This window comes from Amblyraja radiata, chromosome 4 (assembly GCF_010909765.2).
Source record: "Amblyraja radiata isolate CabotCenter1 chromosome 4, sAmbRad1.1.pri, whole genome shotgun sequence".
Taxonomy (NCBI): domain Eukaryota; kingdom Metazoa; phylum Chordata; class Chondrichthyes; order Rajiformes; family Rajidae; genus Amblyraja; species Amblyraja radiata.
The window spans coordinates 57,838,512-57,857,799 of record NC_045959.1 but is presented as its reverse complement, the minus strand read 5'-3'; the positions used below and the strand labels follow the sequence as shown (position 1 = coordinate 57,857,799).

General features: G+C 44.3%; 1 protein-coding gene across 3 annotated transcripts in view; it reads left to right on the top strand.

Moving 5' to 3' along the window:
- Nucleotides 1-311: 311 nt before the first annotated feature.
- The window catches only part of ttc39c (tetratricopeptide repeat domain 39C), a 58,156-nt gene continuing 39,179 nt past the window's right edge, over nucleotides 312-19,288 (top strand). For 2 of the 3 annotated variants that reach the window (XM_033019523.1, XM_033019522.1), the window contains exons 1-2: nucleotides 312-613; nucleotides 17,811-17,859. In XM_033019523.1, the coding sequence (XP_032875414.1) occupies nucleotides 435-613; nucleotides 17,811-17,859 (228 nt within the window). In that variant the 5' untranslated portion in view covers nucleotides 312-434. The remainder of the gene's footprint in view (nucleotides 614-17,810; nucleotides 17,860-19,288) is intronic. The other variant, XM_033019525.1, reaches the window with a different exon arrangement.

Sequence of the window (19,288 nt, the reverse complement as noted above, 5' to 3'; positions counted from 1 at the left end):
TGCCTGACCCACTAAGTTATTCCATCTTTTTTTACGTCCATGTTAAACTAGACCCAGGAGATCAAGCAGCGCCTGTGGAGGGAGATGGGTGATTGACGTGGAGAGTGGGCTGTATCCTCTTCCTCAGGTCCCGCCCATCTGACCTTGACTGACAGCCTGTGACGAATCACAGACGATGGGTCGTGTTCTGTCCGTGACTGACAGCGCACTTCCCCAATCACAACGAGGGGCGAGGGCGGGCCCTTGTCTGATTGGCGCAGTCCGGGGGGGGGGGGAGCGCCGTTGCCAGGTCACCAGCTGCGCGTTGCGAGGTGCGCGTCGGAAGCCGGCCGGTGCGGACGCGGAAGGGTGAGCGGCGCGGCCTGGGCAGGCGAGGCCGGGGATCGAGCGAGGAGCCCAGGGCCGGACGCTGCCTCCCCGCCGGCCGAGGAGCGATGGAGCGCAGGCGGCTGGAGACGGCGGGTTCGAGCTCAGGCTCAGGCTCCAGTTCGGGGTCGGGTTCGGCGGTCGCGGGCCTCCCTCCACGGGAAGACTCCGAGATGGCGCTGGCCGGCATCAACATGCTGCTCAACAACGGCTTCAGGGAGTCGGACCAGCTCTTCAAAAAATACCGGTCAGTCAGCACATTGACAGCGCTCCGGGCGCCTTCAGGTCCATTCGGCTCAGGCCCGGGCCACGGGCCCCAGCGCATCGCATCGCGCTCTGTTCGGGGTTCGGGTTCGGGTTCCCTCGGTTCAGGCTCGGGTTAGGTTCCCTCTCTGTCGCGCTGGGCTCGGGTCAGGTTCGACCGCACTCGGGTCAGGTTCGGATCCCCTCAGCTGCGCTCGGCTCGGGTCCTCTCGGCCGCCCTCGGGCCGAACTCGATGTTGCGGATGGGAGAAGCCTGAAATAAGAAAAAAGGTTGTGAGGCAACAAGACAGACGGCAGGTTGTCCAGACGCCCCCTTCAAGCACCAGAGACGCGGGTTCGAAGCTGACCTCGGACACTGTCTGTGTGGGTGTTTGAGGATAATCCCTGTGACTGCCTGGGTCCCCACCCCATCCCAGGGATGTGCAGGTTGTTGGGTTAATAGTCCACTAAAAATTGTTTTTAGTGTGTAGGGGAATGGTGTTGTCTGGGGGTGGGTGGGGGGGGGGGGGGGGTTTGATGGAAACGATGGCTATTTTGGTGCAAATATTGCCAACAATTTGTGCAACCACATCGAAAATGTGACCCAGAGATCAACACTTCTACTTCCTCAGGAGACTAAGGAAGTTCATCATATCTCAAGTTCAAGAGAGTTTATTGTTACGTGTCCCACATAGGACAATGAAATTCTTGCTTTGCTTCAGCACACCAGAACATAGTAGGCATGAATACAGAACAGATCAGTGTGTCCATATACCATTATATAAATATATACACACATGAATAAATAAACTGATAAAGTGCAAATAAACAGATAATGGGCTATTAATGTTCAGAGTTTTGTCCGAGCCGAGTTTCATAGCCTGATGGCTGTGGGGAAGCAGTTATTCCTGAACCTGATCGTTGCAGTCTTCAGGCTCCTGTACCTTCTACCTGAAGGTAGTGGGGAGATGAGTGTGTGGCCAGGATGGTGTGGGTCCTTGATGATGCTGCCAGCCTTTTTGAGGCAGCGACAGCGATAAATCCCCTCGATAATAATAATAATAATAATAATAAATTTTATTTGCGGGCGCCTTTCAAAGTCTCAAGGACACCTTTCAGAAATTAACAAGAGAGAAAAAACATAGAGTTGGAGTAAAATAAATAATAAGGACATCACCAATACACAAATTAAAGACAGAATTCGCTCCAAAGACAAAAAATCAAAAACACAATGTGAAGAGAGAGCAGCGGCAGCTAAAGCGCGCCAGCGTCCACTCTCCCTTCCGACAGCCATCTTGGACACAAACTAACATATTCACATTACACACAAAAAATCATCTCCCCACAATGGATACCACTGTCGGGGAAGGCACAATGTCCAGTCCCCATCCCCAGTTCACCCAAAGTCAGGCCTATTGCCTCTACGGAGGCCCGATGTTCCTGGCCGTTCTGGCCGGGTGCTGTTGCCCCGGAGTCGGGAAATGGAAGGGAGGTCAGAGCCGATGATGGACTGGGCAGTGTTTACTACTTTTTGTAGTCTTTTCCGCTCCAGGGCGCTCAAGTTGCCAAACCAAGCCACGATGCAACCGGTCAGCTTGGTTTCTTGGTCCTCCAAAATATTCCAAATGGAATTTAAACTGGAGATGGTGAAGGGAGGGCTTAAGCCAGAAAGGGTTATTGGGAAGAAAGAGCTACTTTAAATTTAGTTGCATCTGGTTGGGTAACTATAGTTGGGTGGAGCTTATTCCATGCTTTAATTGTGCGGGGGAAGAACGAATTGCTGTATACATCTGTCTTTGTAGCTGTGATCACAAATTGGATCGAATGCCCTCGTCTGCTCCTAATTGGCTTGGGTTTGGTGTAGGTCTTGTAGTCTATGTCGAGCTGACCATTTAACATTTTATAAAAACAGGTCAAACTTCACGTCTGTCTTGGAGAGGGTTCCACCCCAGAGCATTCAGAAGTTTGGTGACACTCGCTTCTCTCTCATAGGTGTTATTAACTTGTTAGTCTCTCTCCTTGACATACCGACTCGCCATAATCTTCTCAGGAAGTAGAGGCACTGATGTGCATTCTTTATAATTGCATCAGTGTTCTCGGACCAGGATAGATCTTCAGAGATATGCACGCCCAGGAATTTGAAGCTCTTGACCCTTTCCACCATCGACCCGTTGATATAAACGGGACTGTGGGTCCCCATCCTACCCCTTCCAAAGTCCACAATCAGTTCCTTGGTTTTGCTGGTGTTGAGGGCCAGGTTATTGTGCTGGCACCATTTGGTCAATCGGTCGATCTCTCTTCAATAATCTGACTCATCCCCATCAGTGATACGTCCCACAACAGTGGTGTCGTCAGCGAACTTGATGATGGAGTTCGCACTATGACTGGCTACGCAGTCATGAGTATAGAGTGAGTACAGCAGGGGGGCAGAGCACGCAGCCTTGAGGTCTCCTGTGCTGATTGTTATCGAGGCTGACACATTTCCACCAATACGGACAGACTGTGGTCTGTGGATGAGGAAGTTGAGGATCCAATTGCAGAGGGATGCACAGAGACGCAGTTCTGCGAGTTTGGTAACTAGCTTGGAGGGGATGATTGTGTTAAATGCCGAGCTGTAGTCAATGAATAACAGCCTGACATATGAGTTTTTGTTGTCCAAGTGGTCCAGAGCGGAGTGGAGAGCCAGCGAGATTGCATCCACCGTTGATCTGTTGTGGCGGTATGCAAACTGCGGTGGGTCCAGGTTTTTGTCGAGGTAGGAGTTGATTTACACCATGATCAACCTCAAAGCACTTCATCACCACCGACGTTAGTGCCACTAGTCGATAGTCATTGAGGCACGTCACCTCGGTCTTCTTGGGCGTATAATTGATGCCCTTTTAAAGCAGGTGGGAACCTCAGACCTCAGAAGTGAGAGGTTAAAATGTCTGTAAAAACTTCAGCCAGTTGGTCCGCACAGGTTTTTAGAACACGACCGGGTATACCATCAGGTCCAGGTGCTTTTCGAAGGTTCACCACTCTGAAGGATTTTCTGACGTTGGCCTCTGTGACTGAGACTGAAATACCATCACAGCGAATGGGGGCTCGAGAAGGCACATCAGTGTTCTCCCTATCAAAGCGTGCGTAAAACTCATTGAGCTCGTCAGGGAGTGATGCTACGCCGACATTCGAGCTGCCTCCTGATCTCGCCTTGTAGGAGGTGATTGCATTCAAGCCCCGCCACAGCTGCTGAACATTTGTCTCATCCTCCAGTTTGGAGCAGAAGTCCCTTTTGATGGCCTTACCAAGGTTGTATCTGGACTTCATGTAGACCACTGTATCATCAGACATGAATGCCCGGTGTCTGGTCTTCAGAAGCGTGCGGATCTCATAGTTCGTCCAAAGCTCCAATGACTCTTGCCAATTGTTACCGAGGTAACATAGAAATAATCCTATTGGGAGATATCCCAACCTGGTTTGTCAACAGCTCTGCCCAAGACTGTGACAAATTACAGAAAGTAGCAGGCAGCCCAGTCCTTATCACAGGCCAGACTGCCAACACACACATCACAATATAGACTTCAAACAACATCAAGAAAGCATCATACACCCGACCCAAAACATCAACTGTCATTTCCCTTCACGGATTCTGCCTGAGCTGCTGAGTTCCCCCAGCATTTCATCCTTAGCTCAGGATTCCAGCATCTGCAGTTCCATGAGTTACCAGCTTATTAACCAGTTGGCCTGACCCTTTCTCTTATCCATCATTCTCCACCTTCTCTGCAACTGCAAGCTAACTTGTTTTCTCTCTTTTACATGACAATTGCGATGAAGGCTCCTTCATTTGGAATGTTAATCATGCCACTGCGTGGGCTGATGTTTCCAACATCTTCCGATTTTATTTTATTTTATCTGCAATTTAAATAAAATCAAGGCAGTTAATTAAATGTAGAACATTCTAATTTATTGGAGGGGTTATGGAAAATGTAGTCAGTTGAGTGATGATAGAAAGCCATAGCACTGAGTTCTGGTAGATGTACATTATTGTTTGTTTTGATGCTCTACGGATGCTGCCTGACCCACCGAGTTCCTCCAGCAGCTTGTTCTTTATTCAAGATCCCAGTGGCTGCAGCTTCTTTGTCTTTATTTGTTTTGAGAATTTTAACTTTAAAGGTTTATTATTGACATGTGACTGAGGTACAGTGAAAACCTTAGTTTTTGCATGCTATCTAAGCAACTCGGATACCATATGTAAATACAATCGTCAAACTATATGTAAATACAATCGTACAATAGATAAAGCAAAGGGAAAGAGAAAGAATGCACAATATAATTCTCAACATTGTAATGCAACAATTGCATAGACAAAGTCCGATGTCTGTAATGGGGTAGAGTTGAATCGGACAGTACCCTGGCTTATGGATGGAATGTTCAGAAGCCTGATAATGGGAAGAAGCTGTTAGAGACTCTGCACACTTTCAAGCTTCAGCACCTTCCGCCCAACAGGTGCAGGGTGAAGGAATAACTGGGATAGGACAAGTATTTGGTTATGTTAGCTGCTTTTTCGAGGCACCGTTAGTGTAGATGGAATTATTGGTGGGAAGTCTGATATCTGGTGATGGACTGGGCTACATCCACAACTCTGCAGTGTCTTGCGGTCTTGGGCGTTTCCAAACCAAAGTATGATGCAACCCAACAGTCTACTTTCTATGGTGCCTGTGGAAGTTTGTATAACTCATTGGAGACATGCCAAATTTTCTTAGTCTCCTGAGGCTAGAGGGATGTTGGTGTGTCTTCTTGGCTGTCGCCTCAACGTGGTCAGTCCACGATAGATCTTCATAATATTTGCACCAAGGTACTTGAAGTTAAGAAATGGGTTAAGTGTTTCACAAAAAGTGGTTGCAAAGTGTTATTATGAAGTGTTTGCAGCTGAGTGTTGAGCAATCTTATAACTGTGGGAGAGATGTCTTATTTGCAAGTTACGGATCATACAACTTGTTTTAGTTCCTTTTCCTTCATGCAAGAGTCAAGAGAATTCAATTGGCCCAACAACGGAACAATGAGATTCTTATTTGCAGCAGAATAACAAGCCTGCAAACACAATACACGTAGATTATATTTAATTTTAAATTAAATGAATTCATGAATTAAATGAATTAATAACCACAATACAACTAACGAAGTCAATAAAAGTTCATACTTGAGGTTGGCTGTGCAGCCTGTGCAGTCTTCAAAGCCTGATGGTTGTTGGGATGAAGCTGTTCTTGAACCTGGTTGGGGTTTGTGGACTCCAGCACTTTAGGTTTAGGTTTATTTTTGTCACATGTGAAAAACAGATCAGATCAGATAATACTATACATCAATACAATTGAGTTTTATAAAGTTGGACCAGGCTCTTCGGCCCAACTTGCCCATGCCAACCAAAAATGCCCTATCTACGCTAGTCCCACCTTGATCCACAACCTTTCCTATCCATGTACCTGTCCAAATGTATTTTTAATGTTGTTATAGCCAACAAGGTAGACATTATAGGTAGTAGTACATTGGGTGGTGCAAAGGGAAAAGTACAGAGAGCAGAATATAGTTCTCAGAATGGTAGCACACCAGTTCTATCGACAAAGTTGAATGTCCACAATGGAATTTAAGTGGATCAGACAGTATTTTTCCTGATAGTAGGAGTGAAATGAGAGCATGACTAGGTTGATGGTTCTTTGCAATTGGCTGCTTTATGAGGCAACATTTCCTATAGATCTCTTCGATGGTGGGGAGGTCAGTACCTATGATGGACTATGCAGTATTCACCACTCTCTGTAATTTCCTTTCCTAGGCATCTAAGTTGCCGAATCAGGCCATGGTGCAGTCAGTCGGTATAGAAATACAGAAAGTAGGTGCAGGAGGAGGCCATTCTGCCCTTCGAGCCAGCACCGCCATTCCATATGATCATGGCTGATCATCCAGAATTAGTACCCTGTTCCTGCTTTTCCCCCATATCCCTTGATTCCGTTCATAAGAGCTATATCTAACTCTTGAATACATCCAGTGAATTGCCTTCCAGAGAATTCCACAGATTCACAACTGTCTGGGTGAAAAGGTTTTCCCCCATCTTGGTCCTAAATGGCCTACCCCTTATTCTTCAACTGTGACCCCTGGTTCTGAACTCCCCCAACATCGGAAACATTTTTACTGCATCTAGCCTGTCCAATCCGTTAAGAATTTTATATTTTTCTATAAGATTCCCTCTCATCCTTCTAACATTCCAGTGAATACAAGCCCAGTCGATCTATTCTTTCATCATATGTCAGTCCCGCCATCCCGGGAATTAAACTGGTGAACCTACGCTGCACTCCCTCAATAGCAAGAATGTCCTTCCTCAAATTAAGAGACCAAAACTGCACACAATGCTCCAGGGCTCTGTACAACTGCAGTAGGACCTCCTTGCTCCTATATGCAAATCCTCTTGCTATGAAGACCAACATGCCATTTGCTTTCTTCACTGCCTGTTGTACCTGCATACTTACTTTCATGTACAAGGGTACCCAGGTCTCGTTGCACCTCCCCTTTTCATAATCTGACATCATTCAGATAATAACCTTTTTCTTAACCTCACATTTATCCACATTATATTGCATCTGCCATGCATCTGCCCACTCACCCAACCTATCCAAGCCATCCTGCACCCTGATAGCATCCGCCTCACAGCTCACACTGCCCACCAGCTTTGTGTCTTCCGCAAACTTGGAGATGTTATATTTAAGTCCTTTGTCTAAATCGTTAATATATATATTGTAAATAGCTGGGGTCCCAGCACTGAGACTTGCGGCATCCCACTACTGGTCACTGCTTGCCATTCAGAAAAGGACCCGTTAATTCCTACTCTTTGCTTCCTGTCTGCCAACCAGTTCTCTATCCAAGTCAATATTCCTACCCCATGGATATTCAAGATATTATTTGTCGACAAGACAAATTTCAAATTTCTGAGGAAGTAGAGACATTGATGAACTTCTTTTATGATCACACCAATGTACTGAACCCAGGTCAGAGATATGCATGCTAAGGAGCTTGAAGCCGGTCACTCTCCACCGTCAACTCCTCGATCAAGAGTGCTTTGTGGATCCTCTGCTTTCCCCCCGTTAAAGTCAACAATTAGCACCTTGTCTTGCTGATATTGAGAGCGAGATTGTTCTTCTAGCATCGTCAAATCAAATTTTCAATCTCCCGCTTGTACTATGAGTCATTACCGTTTATTTGTCCAATAAAAATAATATCTTTGCTGGTATTATGCACAGAACTTTGTATGTGCATGAATTATTTTAAACAGTTAGATCAAGGTTTAAGATGAAGCTTGTATAAGAATTTACTGTAATATTCATATGACAGCAATGCCTTTCAGTTGGTCCTGCCCATAATCATTGAGTCTTTCATTCACTGAGTGTCGAATTCAAACCATTCTAACGTGGCTGTTCAAAATATCACTTACTAACGGATGAGAATTTACAGACTGTCTACATAATGAAGAGTAGAAAGAATGAGAATAACTGATGGTTTGAAATGGAAACAAACTCTGGACACTCATAAGTCAGGCAGCATCTGTGAAAAGACAAACAGTTAATGTTTCAGGAAAAGAACACAAGTTAGTTTTAAGTTGAAAGGATTGAATACACGATTATCTAATTTTTAAAAACTATATCGGAGTGAATTATGTGTCGAAGATGATTAGGGAGGATTTAGTTTATATCAAATTGATGTTCTGTGTGTGAGGTTAACTGGTTTTTGTTGAATGTTTTTCATTTGGTGACCAATTATGTAAAGTGCCCACTTGCAATTGTTTAGTTTGTTGCACTGCTAGTTCTCTTATAATCTTATGCGCTTTGAGGGTGATATAATGAGTTCCAATATATTTGCAAGGTTTCTGATTCTCATTTGTTACCTGATTGCTGATGAATTATTTGACTTTGGGTGGCTCTGTACAAGAAACGTGTGTTCATTGGCCGAGCAGGAACCACTGAAGTGAATTACTCGGTGTTGCAGTTTATATTGTGGGTTATCGATCTGGTGGCATAGTGCGATTTTTTAACTTTAGTTCAGAATTTTGCGGTGCAAAAGGCTGATTTAATAAAAGCTTTATGAAATGTCGCCTGCGAAATGTTCCAGTACGACACCTCTGCCTCATGCGCAATCATTCAGTATCATAGACTGAGGTTGTTAAAAATCCAAGTGTTCATGCAGTTAATAAGTCATTTTTTTCCTATCTTTTAAAATTTTTTAGTTTGGCTTGCAGTTTGTTTTGGATTTTCTTTACTTTTTTTCTATGTGGGGGAGGGGGGTAGGTTAAGGGGGAAACCGCTTCCCAGTCACCTCCTGGCGAGGACGCGACTATTCTCCGAGTCGCGTCCTCGCGGCCTACCAGCTGGATTGGCGCGGCCTTTCCTACTGGGGACCGGACCAGAGCTTCAGCTTGATTTAATATTCACGCGTTCAATAGATATGGTCACTGCAGCCCCTTCTTGGCATGGCTGTGACATTTTCTAAACGTGTACAAACCCATAGTTTAACCCACTGAGCCTTCAGGAGAAACAGTATTTATCATGCAGAAACGAGCAGGAGAGAAAAATATTTAAATCTATAAAATATATAAGGTATAGGAAAGAACTGCAGATGCTGGTTTAAATCGAAGATAGGAACAAAATGCTGGAGTAACTCAGCGGGACAGGCAGCATCTCTGGAGAGAAGGAATGGGTGACGTTTCGGGTCGAGGCCCTTCTTCAGTCTCATCCGAAATGTCACCCATTCCTTCTCTCCAGAGTTACTCCAGTATAAAATATATAAGTTTGTTGTCAAACTGGAAGGGGTTCTATGTTGTACGAGGATGTTGCCAGGACTCGGGGGGCCTGACCTATAGGGAGAGGTTGAGCAGGCCAGGACTTTATTCCTTGGAGTGCAGGATGAGTGATCTTTTAGACGTGTACAAAATCATGAGAGGAATAGATTGGGTAAATGCAGAGTGTTTTGCCCAGAGTAGGTGAATTGAAAACCAGAGGGCATAGATTTGAGGGGGGGGAAAGATTTAACTTGAAGAACCTGAGGGGTAGCCTTTTTTACATGAAGGCTGGTGGGTGTATGGAACAAGCAGCCAGAGAAAATAGTTGAGGCAGAGACTATCTCATCTACTAGTGTAAATGGGACATGTTGGTCAGAGTGGGCAAGTTGGGCCGAAGGGTCTGTTCCATGCTGTGTGACTTGACGACCCAATTGAAATGTGACATAAACATCACTGTGAAGTATATATTAGCTCTGAAGAATATACGGGCTGTTCTGGGCAAAATGCAAACTACCCTCTGTTTTGTAGTTGCAGTGGTGTGTGGAAAGTAGAACTCACCACAGGGCTGTGGGGTGCTTTAAATCTCCATATTTTTGGTCAGATATCTCTGCGTATGATTCTGCTGCAGCAGTATTTGTATTTGCTGCCCTGAGATCCTGGAAGCATTCTCCGTGATGAAACCCATGATGTGCCTCCCTCTCCTGTTTTATTTTCTTGAAACGTTTATCAACCTCTCCAAACTCATCTGTTCTTGGAGTTTGCAACTAATTTCAATTGGTAGCACATGTGGGCAATTTACTTCAAAGATCTATGAAAATGTAAACCTCCTGACATTGAACTTTTCTCAAGTCTATCTTCTTTATCTACTGTATCTAATTTAAATGATATTTTACCACTTACACAATCTAGTTCTTTCATAACTTTTACTTCAATCAGATCTCTTAATTTTTAAGAACTCTTAACCCTGTGCCTAATTTTGGAAATGTTGGAAAGGAACAATTAGTAAAAGTGCTCAAAACTATTTGCTACACTCATCTTCCAAATAACATATAGCAAAGACGTGTATTTTCCCAAGTTGTAATAAAAATAATTCAAAAGTTAAATTGAGAAAGTTAATAGAACATGGAAACGTGCAGAACAGGAACAATCCCTTTGGCCCACAATCTATGTCAAACTTAAATGCCAACATAAACTAACCACACCTACCTGCACATTGATTGATTATACCTTTAATAATCCTTTACAGGAAATTACAGTGCCACGACAGCTTCAAGACAGACATAACACCACACATTTCCTCAAATGGCTTCCATACTTAACAAGTTAAAATACAAGTTAAAATACAATTAATTAAAAAAAAGTGCAGTTATTTATGCGCATTATATAACCTTATAGCAGCTGGTAAACAGGACTTCCTATGTCTCTCAGTTTTGCACATTGGTGCAATCAGCCTCTGACTGAAGATGCTGCTCTTGATCACCTTCAGGGCATGGAGTGGGTGAGTGGGATTGGTCATTATTGAACCCAGTTTGTTCAGAGTTCTGGCCTCTGCCACCTGCTGGACCGTTCGTTGCTCAGCCCCGACCACTGAGCCGGCCTTCCTGATTAGCTTGTCCAGTCTGTTTTTGTCCGCTATGCGGGCGCCATCTCCCCAACAGGCCACAGCAAAAAACAGAGCACTGGCCACCACTGAATGGTAGACACTGCACAGTAGGGGTTGGCAGATGTTAAATGACCTCAGCCTCCTTAAAAAATACAGTCGGCTTTGTCCCTTCCTGTACACCGCCTCCATATGACACTTCCAGTTCAGCTCACTGTCAAGCTGCACCCCAAGGTACCTGTGGTTAGCGACCACCTCCACCTCAGTGCCCTTAATGGTGATTGGTGTTGCTTGAGTCCTCCTCCTCCCCCTCCTGAAGTCCACAACTATCTCCTTGGTCTTTTTGGTGTTAAGATGGAGGTTATTGTGTGCACTCCACTCCACAAAGTTACTTATTATGTCTCTATACTCCTCCTCATTACCCCCTTTAATGAGGCCGACAACAGCTGTGTCATCCGAAAACTTCTGCAAAAAGCAGCTGTTGGTGTTATATTGGAGATCCGCTGTGTAGATGGTAAACAGGAACGGAGCCAGCACAGTTCCTTGTGGAGCCCCTGTGCTGCTCAAGATGGTGCCCGAGACACTGTTCTGTAGGCGCACGTACTGTGGTCTGAGGGAAAGGTAATCCAAACACCACAGTACCAGTGATGTATCCACTTTCATCTTCTCCATCTTCTCCCCTAGCAGTCGGGGCTGAATTGTGTTGAAGGCGCTTGAGAAGTCAAAAAATGTAATCCTTACAGATGCATCAGTAGTGTCCAAATGTGTGTACACCCTCTGTAGCATGTAAATGAGGGCATCATCGACACTGATGTTAGGCTGATATGCAAACTGTAAAGGATCCATTTGATTTGACACACTAGTCCTGATGTAGGAAAGGACAAGTCTCTCAAATGTCTTCATTATATGTGAAGTGAGCGCTACTGGTCTGTAGTCATTGTGGAGAGTGGGATGGGTCTTCTTTGGGACAGGTACCAGGCAAGATGTTTTCCACAGCCTTGGAACCCTCTGTAGACGCAAGCTCAGGTTGAACAGGTGTGTTAGAATACCACACAGCTCTGAAGAGCAAGTCTTCAGTAGCCTTGGGCTGGTGTCATCAGGCCCCACTGCTTTCCCTGGCTTCAGTCTGTCCAGCATCACCTTGACCTGAGCAGTATGAAGAGTCATGGGTGGGGCTGCCGGTGGAGTGGGAGGTGGAAAGAGGGTGTCCACATCCACATCCCTCCATTCCCTGCACGTCCATCTGCCTTTCTATAAGCCTCTTAAACACGAATATCATATCTGCCTCCACCACCACCCCTGGTAAAGCCTTCCAGGATGAGGAGGAATTTCTTTAGCCAGAAGGTGGTGAATCAGTGGAATTCATTACCACAGATGGTTGTGGAGGCCAAGCCAATGGATATTTATATGGTGGAGATTGATATAATTTTGATTAGTATGGGTGTCACTGGTTATGAGGAAAAGGCAGGAGAATGGCATTGAGCGGGAAAGAGAGATCAGTTGTAATTGAATGGCGGAACAGACTTGATAGGCTGAATGGCCTAATTCTACATTCTAGAATTTATGAACTTGTGAACATGGATAGGTGACCCAAGAAGGGTTGCAACCCGAAATGTCAACTCTCTATGTTCTCCGGTGATGATGCCTGACCCAAGTTTCTCCAGCATTTTGTATCTTATATTTGTGGTGTGATTGCTCATATGTTGATTGAAAAGGTATTAGGATTTGTCCATTTTCTCCCAAGTTTGTTGATGTGAACTTTTGGAAACAGATTTATTTCTAATTGGTAATAGGATAATAAAGGTGAGGTTACAAAACACTTGCATGAACTCGGGGTAGGTGGCCGGTTTCAGAGTGGTCTTTGAACTCAGAAATAAAATGAAAGGCACCTTAAAACATTTGGACTGAATGGAAGTGTTCTGCAAAGTGTTGTCAGTCAGTACTTGTTCCCCTTAATTTAGAGACACAAGGAACTGCAGGAATTCTGACATCTGGTGGAGAACACAAAGAACTGGAGTAAATCAGTAGGTCAGGCAGCATCTCTGGAGGACATGGATAGGTGACGTTTTGGGTCGAGAAGAATCCTGACCTCTAACAGCACCCGTCCATAACCTCCAGAGATGCTGACTGATCCTCCGAGTTCCTCCAGAACTTTGTTAATTTAGATTAAATTCCATGTGAACAATATACTGACTTGGAAGAAGTACAAAGAACTACGGAGGGTCAGGGCCCTGACCACGGGTGAACAAGGGAGGAGGAGGAGGACTGTCTGAACTGTATTGCCTTCCACCACAGTGAAGAATGCTGTGGTGGATGTCTGTGTTGAATTATGTTGTGTATTGTGTCCTTTTTTTAATTGTAACGCTGCATGGTAAATTACATTTCACTGCACCTTATAGTGCATGTGACAAATAAATTTGAACTTTGAAATGCATTTCTGTCTCACTGAGAAGTTTTAGACTCCCTTGCCCTCAAAAGCCTATTACCATTCGCCTAATCTACGCCTCCTGATTTTTGTATACCTCAAAGGTATCAGGCTTCTGAATGGTTTTTCCACAAGATAGGGTACTTTTCGATTCACCTCTACCCCAATGTGGACATTGGCATTTGAACTGATGCACTACAATGCTGAGAACTATATTCCACACTCTGCATCTGCCCCTTTGCTTTGTCTATTGTACTTGAGTTTGATTGTATTTATGTTAAGTATTATCTAATTGGATAGCATGCAAGACAAAAACTTTCACTGTACCTCGGTACGTGTGACAACAATGAACCTAAACCTTCAACTTCCTACGCTCCAGGGAAAAAAAAGTCCCAATCTATCCAGCCTCTCCTTATATGTCAAGCCCTCGAACTCTGGTAACTTTGTGGTGAAAGCTATTGGTTTAAAATGCCTGTATCTTAATGTGATGCACTTTGGCATTTCAATGGTTAAGCTCTGAAATAGGCAAAAATTCAATATTGACTGTGCTATTAAACCAAGCACAATTTTGCTGAATCGTGCCAACTGGCAGTGACTTCTATGCAACTGCTTGCTAATGTTCTTATGGCTAACATCAGCAGAAAAGGGAGGCCTGACATGATTCATCAGGATAAGAGGAGTATGCTGGTCATTGTATTATTCCTGTTGTCTCCCATGCCAGGATTCCGTTTTTGATGTATTAAGCGGCTTTTTCACGGGGCGACTTGACGCAAGAGTTAACCAGAGTTTAACATCGTGGGAACCTCGTGCGATAACAGTACGGCATCCGTGGACCACCGTAGCGCTAACGGCAGGTAATCGTGTAACTTGGTCACTCGGGAGAAAATTCAAGAAAGTTTGAATTTCTCCAAGAGTGACTTGTACACTTGTGGTTGAGCATTGCAACATTATATGAACATAGTGGCCAGTGCGATATCCGTGCGATATCCGTAATAACTCTTGCGGGTACCGTGGGAACTCCTGCGAACGGTGAGTAACTGAGCAGTTTGATTGTCAGTGCTTGTTTTACCTCATTGTTAAATAAATATATTTTTTACTATCAGATTGATGTCTGCAATTCTTCATTAACACATCACTACAAGATGAATGTCTCTAATGTTATAATCCCTCTCATGCTGAAACACAAAATAGTTGAAGGGAGGTGAAATAATCACATTTTCATTCTTTTTCATTTTTGAGTGTTCAGGTACCTCACTTGCTGAGCTATTTTACTCCAGCAGTTTGTGTCTCTTTTTGTCTAAAGCAGTTTCTAAGACTGTAGGAACTCCGCCGGCCAGGCAGCAACTACGGAGGGAAATGGACAGGCGACCCTTTCTTCAGGCTGCCTTATCTCTCTCTCCCGAAACGTTGCCTACTTCCTTCGCTCCATAGATGCTGCTGCACCCGCTGAGTTTCTCCAGCATTATTGTGTGTGGGTGGAAGTAGGGGGGAGGGGGGGGGGAGAGAGAGATACTTGCATAGAGGCACAAAAGTTAAAGAAAGGGCAGATAAACAGAGAGGGGGGGGGGGACTTCCCTCAGTGCCCATCTGTTACCATTAATTGGACAGTTCGGTCTGTGAAACGCAACACGCCAGCCCCGACATCCAGCCCGGTGGTCAGTCCTTTGAAGATAGACACCAGTTGCTTGGAGCAACTCAGCCGGACAGGCAGCAACTCTGGAGAGAAGGAACGGGTGGCATTTCGGGTCGAGAGCCTTCTTCAGACTGAGGTCAATCCCCTGCATGGATAACAGGAGTCCCAGCCAACACGACAATCGCCCGCTGCACAGTCTCTGAGCTTCCACTGCGAAAACGGTGCCTACATTTGAGCACTTATGTGACTGAACCATCCTAACACCAACCACAGAGCATTCCTGAACTACTACCTACCTCATTCGAGACCCTCGGAATGGGTGACGTTTCGGGATGAGACTCTGAAGAAGGGTCTCGAACCGAAACGTCACATATTCCTTCTCTCCAGAGATGCTGCCCGTCCCGCTGTGTTACTCCAGCATTTCGTGTCTATCTTCCGTATGCTCTGTGATGGTCATCTCGGAGTCAAGTGGCAACTCTGGTCTGTAGACACGAGGAACTGCAGACGCAGGAATCACGAGCAAAACACAGAGCGTTGGACGAGCCTGACCCTTTGAGTTCCTCCATCACTTTGTGTTGAAGTCAGGTCTGGACATTGCTTGGCTCAGTCTCAGGCGCCGGCTAACTAGGAAGGTCGAGTCAAAGTCCAGCACTAACACTCAAGAAATAACGTTTGCGGCCTGATGTTCCCAATATTTAATTGAAATCATTAATAAAGTAAATAAATAGATACCGGTCTAATCAGTATCTACGGGATTGGACAGGCTAGATGCAGGAAGAATGTTCCCGATGTTGGGGGAATCCAGAACCAGGGTCCCAGTTTTACAGTCTACCGTGGGAACTCTTTAACTCAGTAAAGTAAAGTAAAGTAAAGTAGCCTTTATTGTCATATCAGCGCACAGGCAGCAGTTGATTGTTGCTCTATTCAGTTTCCCAGGGGGTCGGGACGGGACTGGAGTTGGGAGGGAAAGGTGGGGGAGTCGAGGGAGAGGAGGGGGAGACAGATGGGGGTGTCTTCATTTACTGGCGGCGGGTGTCTGTCACTGAAACAGGCAGGTGAGATATCACATCCACCTTGTGTGTGCCTCTCTCTCTCTCCCTCCCTCCCTCTTACACAGGCTGAGAGACTCTGCCTCTGTGAGTGTACGTCTCTTTCTCCCCCTCTCCCACACACAGTAAGACCGAGGTACTGTGCTCAGTCCATCTGTGTCTCCCACATACACAGTAAAACATGTCTCCAAATGAGCCAATTCAACCAAGGGAGGATATTTATAGTGTGTGAAAAAAAAGTGACATCATTTGTGCCACGTGATGATTTAACAACACTTCACAATGTTCATTCAAGATTTAACGGGAAAGCTCGGGAGACGGACAAGTCACTCGCACAAATAACAGAAATGCCGAGTACCGTGGGAACTCTTTATCTACCCCCCGTTATATCGTGCGAAACTCGTGCTGGACCACGATCACTTCACTCTGGTGACATCTTGCGTCAACTCGCCCCGTGAAAAAGCCCCATTACAGTTGTTATTGTACCTGAATTTGGTGACTGGATTACTTTAATATTCTGGGCTTGCGACAGCACTAAATAGGCTGTGTTTATTGTCCATTGTTTGGGCTGAGCCTTGAACTGCTGCTGTCTTTTTGGCACTCCCAAAATGGAGATGACCACGACATTACCCTAATAAACAGATGAATGCTGCTATATGTTCTGTTGTCGTGATGTGGGATTTAAAGTGGACTTCAAAGATGAAGTTGACTCTGCTCATTCTCCTTTAAGCAAGTTCTTCGGTTTCCTCCCACACTCCAAAGACGGTGTCCAATTGGCTTGGTAAACTGGTTTTGGTAAATGTAAACATTGTCCCCAGTGCGTGTAGGATAGTGTTAATATGCGGGGATTGCTGGTCAGTGCGGACTTGGTGGGCTGAAGGGTCTGTTTCCGCGCTGTATCTCTAAACTAAACTAAATTCTGACCCAATGCTGCTGTCAGGACAACGGGACTTTAAGACCATGTTAAGACTACATTTTTAAGAACTATGAAACTTGAAGGAGGCAAGATGGTGCTGGAGATGTGGTGACTCATGTGTGTAATCTCAGTGTAATCTACTAATCTTACTCTCTTGTACTTAAATATGATTGTGCTTATGTATAGTAAGATTTTTATTGAAAGGGGCAGACTTTTTTGAAATTACATATTTATTGAAGTACACTGATGTAAAATGTCCCAGCTGTCCTGGTGGAATTAGATCTACTACTGTGGACTAGAACTTTGGCACAATGTGATAATTAGGTAATGTAGAGTAATGTCTGTGCCAAAGGTAGCATTCCAAAGTGTTACATTTCAGTTGGTGTAAGGGGCAAATTCTCTTGAGCACATTGAATCTTTTGGATTCTCTACCCCAAGAGAGCTGTCTATCTCAACCCAGAATATATTTAGTGATGCAGAAACACCCTTTGGCCCACCGAGTCTGCGCCAACCAGCAATCACCCCATACACTAACACTATCCTGCACGTGAGGGACAATTTTATACAACCTACCAAAAGACACTTCTTTCAGCAGTTTATTTTTTGCTTGAGAGGGCTGCATGACTGCCTCCTGTGTATTTTCTTCGGAAATTTAACCTTGTTCCGATAAGATCCATTAAAAAATATTTATGTGTAAGATAATTTGTTTGTTACAAATATGAGTTGATGTTACAATGAGTAGTATTGTTCCTAATTCTAAGCAATTTCATGTATTTTTCAGGAACAACAGCCCTCTAATGAGCTTTGGAGCGAGTTTTGTTAGTTTTTTGGTGAGTAATCATACAAAAGCAGTGTTTGTTTAATAATTTCCCTCCTTAAATAAAGAGTAATGGCATTCTGCTGCAGTACTGGCCTTGATTCGTTATATTGTGGCAAGTGTTGCTGTTAATAAAAATTGGATATTTCGATATGTCCTAACCACGCCAAGGCTTTGTGTTTCCATTTCATGGGGCTGTTTCCTTGCTGCTGGTTCCCCCTGTTGCTGCATCTGGTGCAAGATTGTGCAATTTAGCTAAACTTTATTCAACACAGCTTGAATGGGCCAGAGTGGTCACTCTACCCCTTGGTGAATTCTTCATTTTTGGGAGTTTTGGAAAATAAGTTTAATGTTTTGAAAGTTTCTTTGTTTTGTTTTAAATTTACCACCGGTGACTGTATAGTACTTCAGTCTAACTATAGATAATCAATCTATGTAGACACAAGGAACTGCAGATGCTGGTTTAGAAAAAATGACTCAAAGTGCTGGAGTAATTCAGCAGGTCAGGCAGCATCTCTGGGGAACATGGATAGGTTATATTTTTGGGCGGGATTCTTCTTTGGACTGTGTATTTCGATCTGTATACTGCATTTTAATCTAAGTCGATCTCTATTTCATTTTTAGTCATTTAAAATTGACTTGGAGGTGTTTTGATGTTGTATGTTTAAATGCCCTATTTTGATTAAACCCATTATCTGTTGTGCCAATTAAGGTTTACTCTTAAATATACAAGCAAATATATGGAGCTGACAGAAAGCTGTCGGTTCCATGGAGAATCTTAAGTGTTTTGAGTTTCCGTGCATGTCCAATGAAAGGCAGAAGTGGAAGACATGATAGAGATCAGATGCCAGCACATCAACTCGTCTGCTTTGCCATTGGACCTACCATTGAGCTCTGTGGCAGAGGTGTGATGTGTTAAAGTGTGGGACTGGTTGCCTCTCACATCTGGTCCCTCAGCTTTGTACCAGAGTAAACTCCTGGAAATGGGCAAGTGCTTCAGTTATTTTAATTTATTCCTCCATGCTTTAGACTTTGAGAAACTGGTGGCTATGTTTGTACACCATGCTTTGCCATCCCAGTTTAGTTTTAGTTTAGATTTTGTTTATTGTCGTGTGTACCGAGATATAGTGAAAAGCTTTTTTCGCGGCATGCGGAAAGACTGACGATACCTGGTTACAATCAAATCTTCCACAGAGTACGAATACATGATAAAAGGAATAACGTTTAGTGCAAGATAAAGACCGATTAAAGATAGTCTGTTTGAAAAGATTGACAATATATTCCCTCCTGACGATTAACTATTATCTCCCATCTTTACTTCATTACGTGGTACATTTGTCTCAACTTGTCTTTTCCTAACACGGTTATATTTTTATATTGTAGCTCATTGTTTGGCCAAAGGGCATGCTTTTGCAGTAATGGAAATTGATGGCAATGCAACC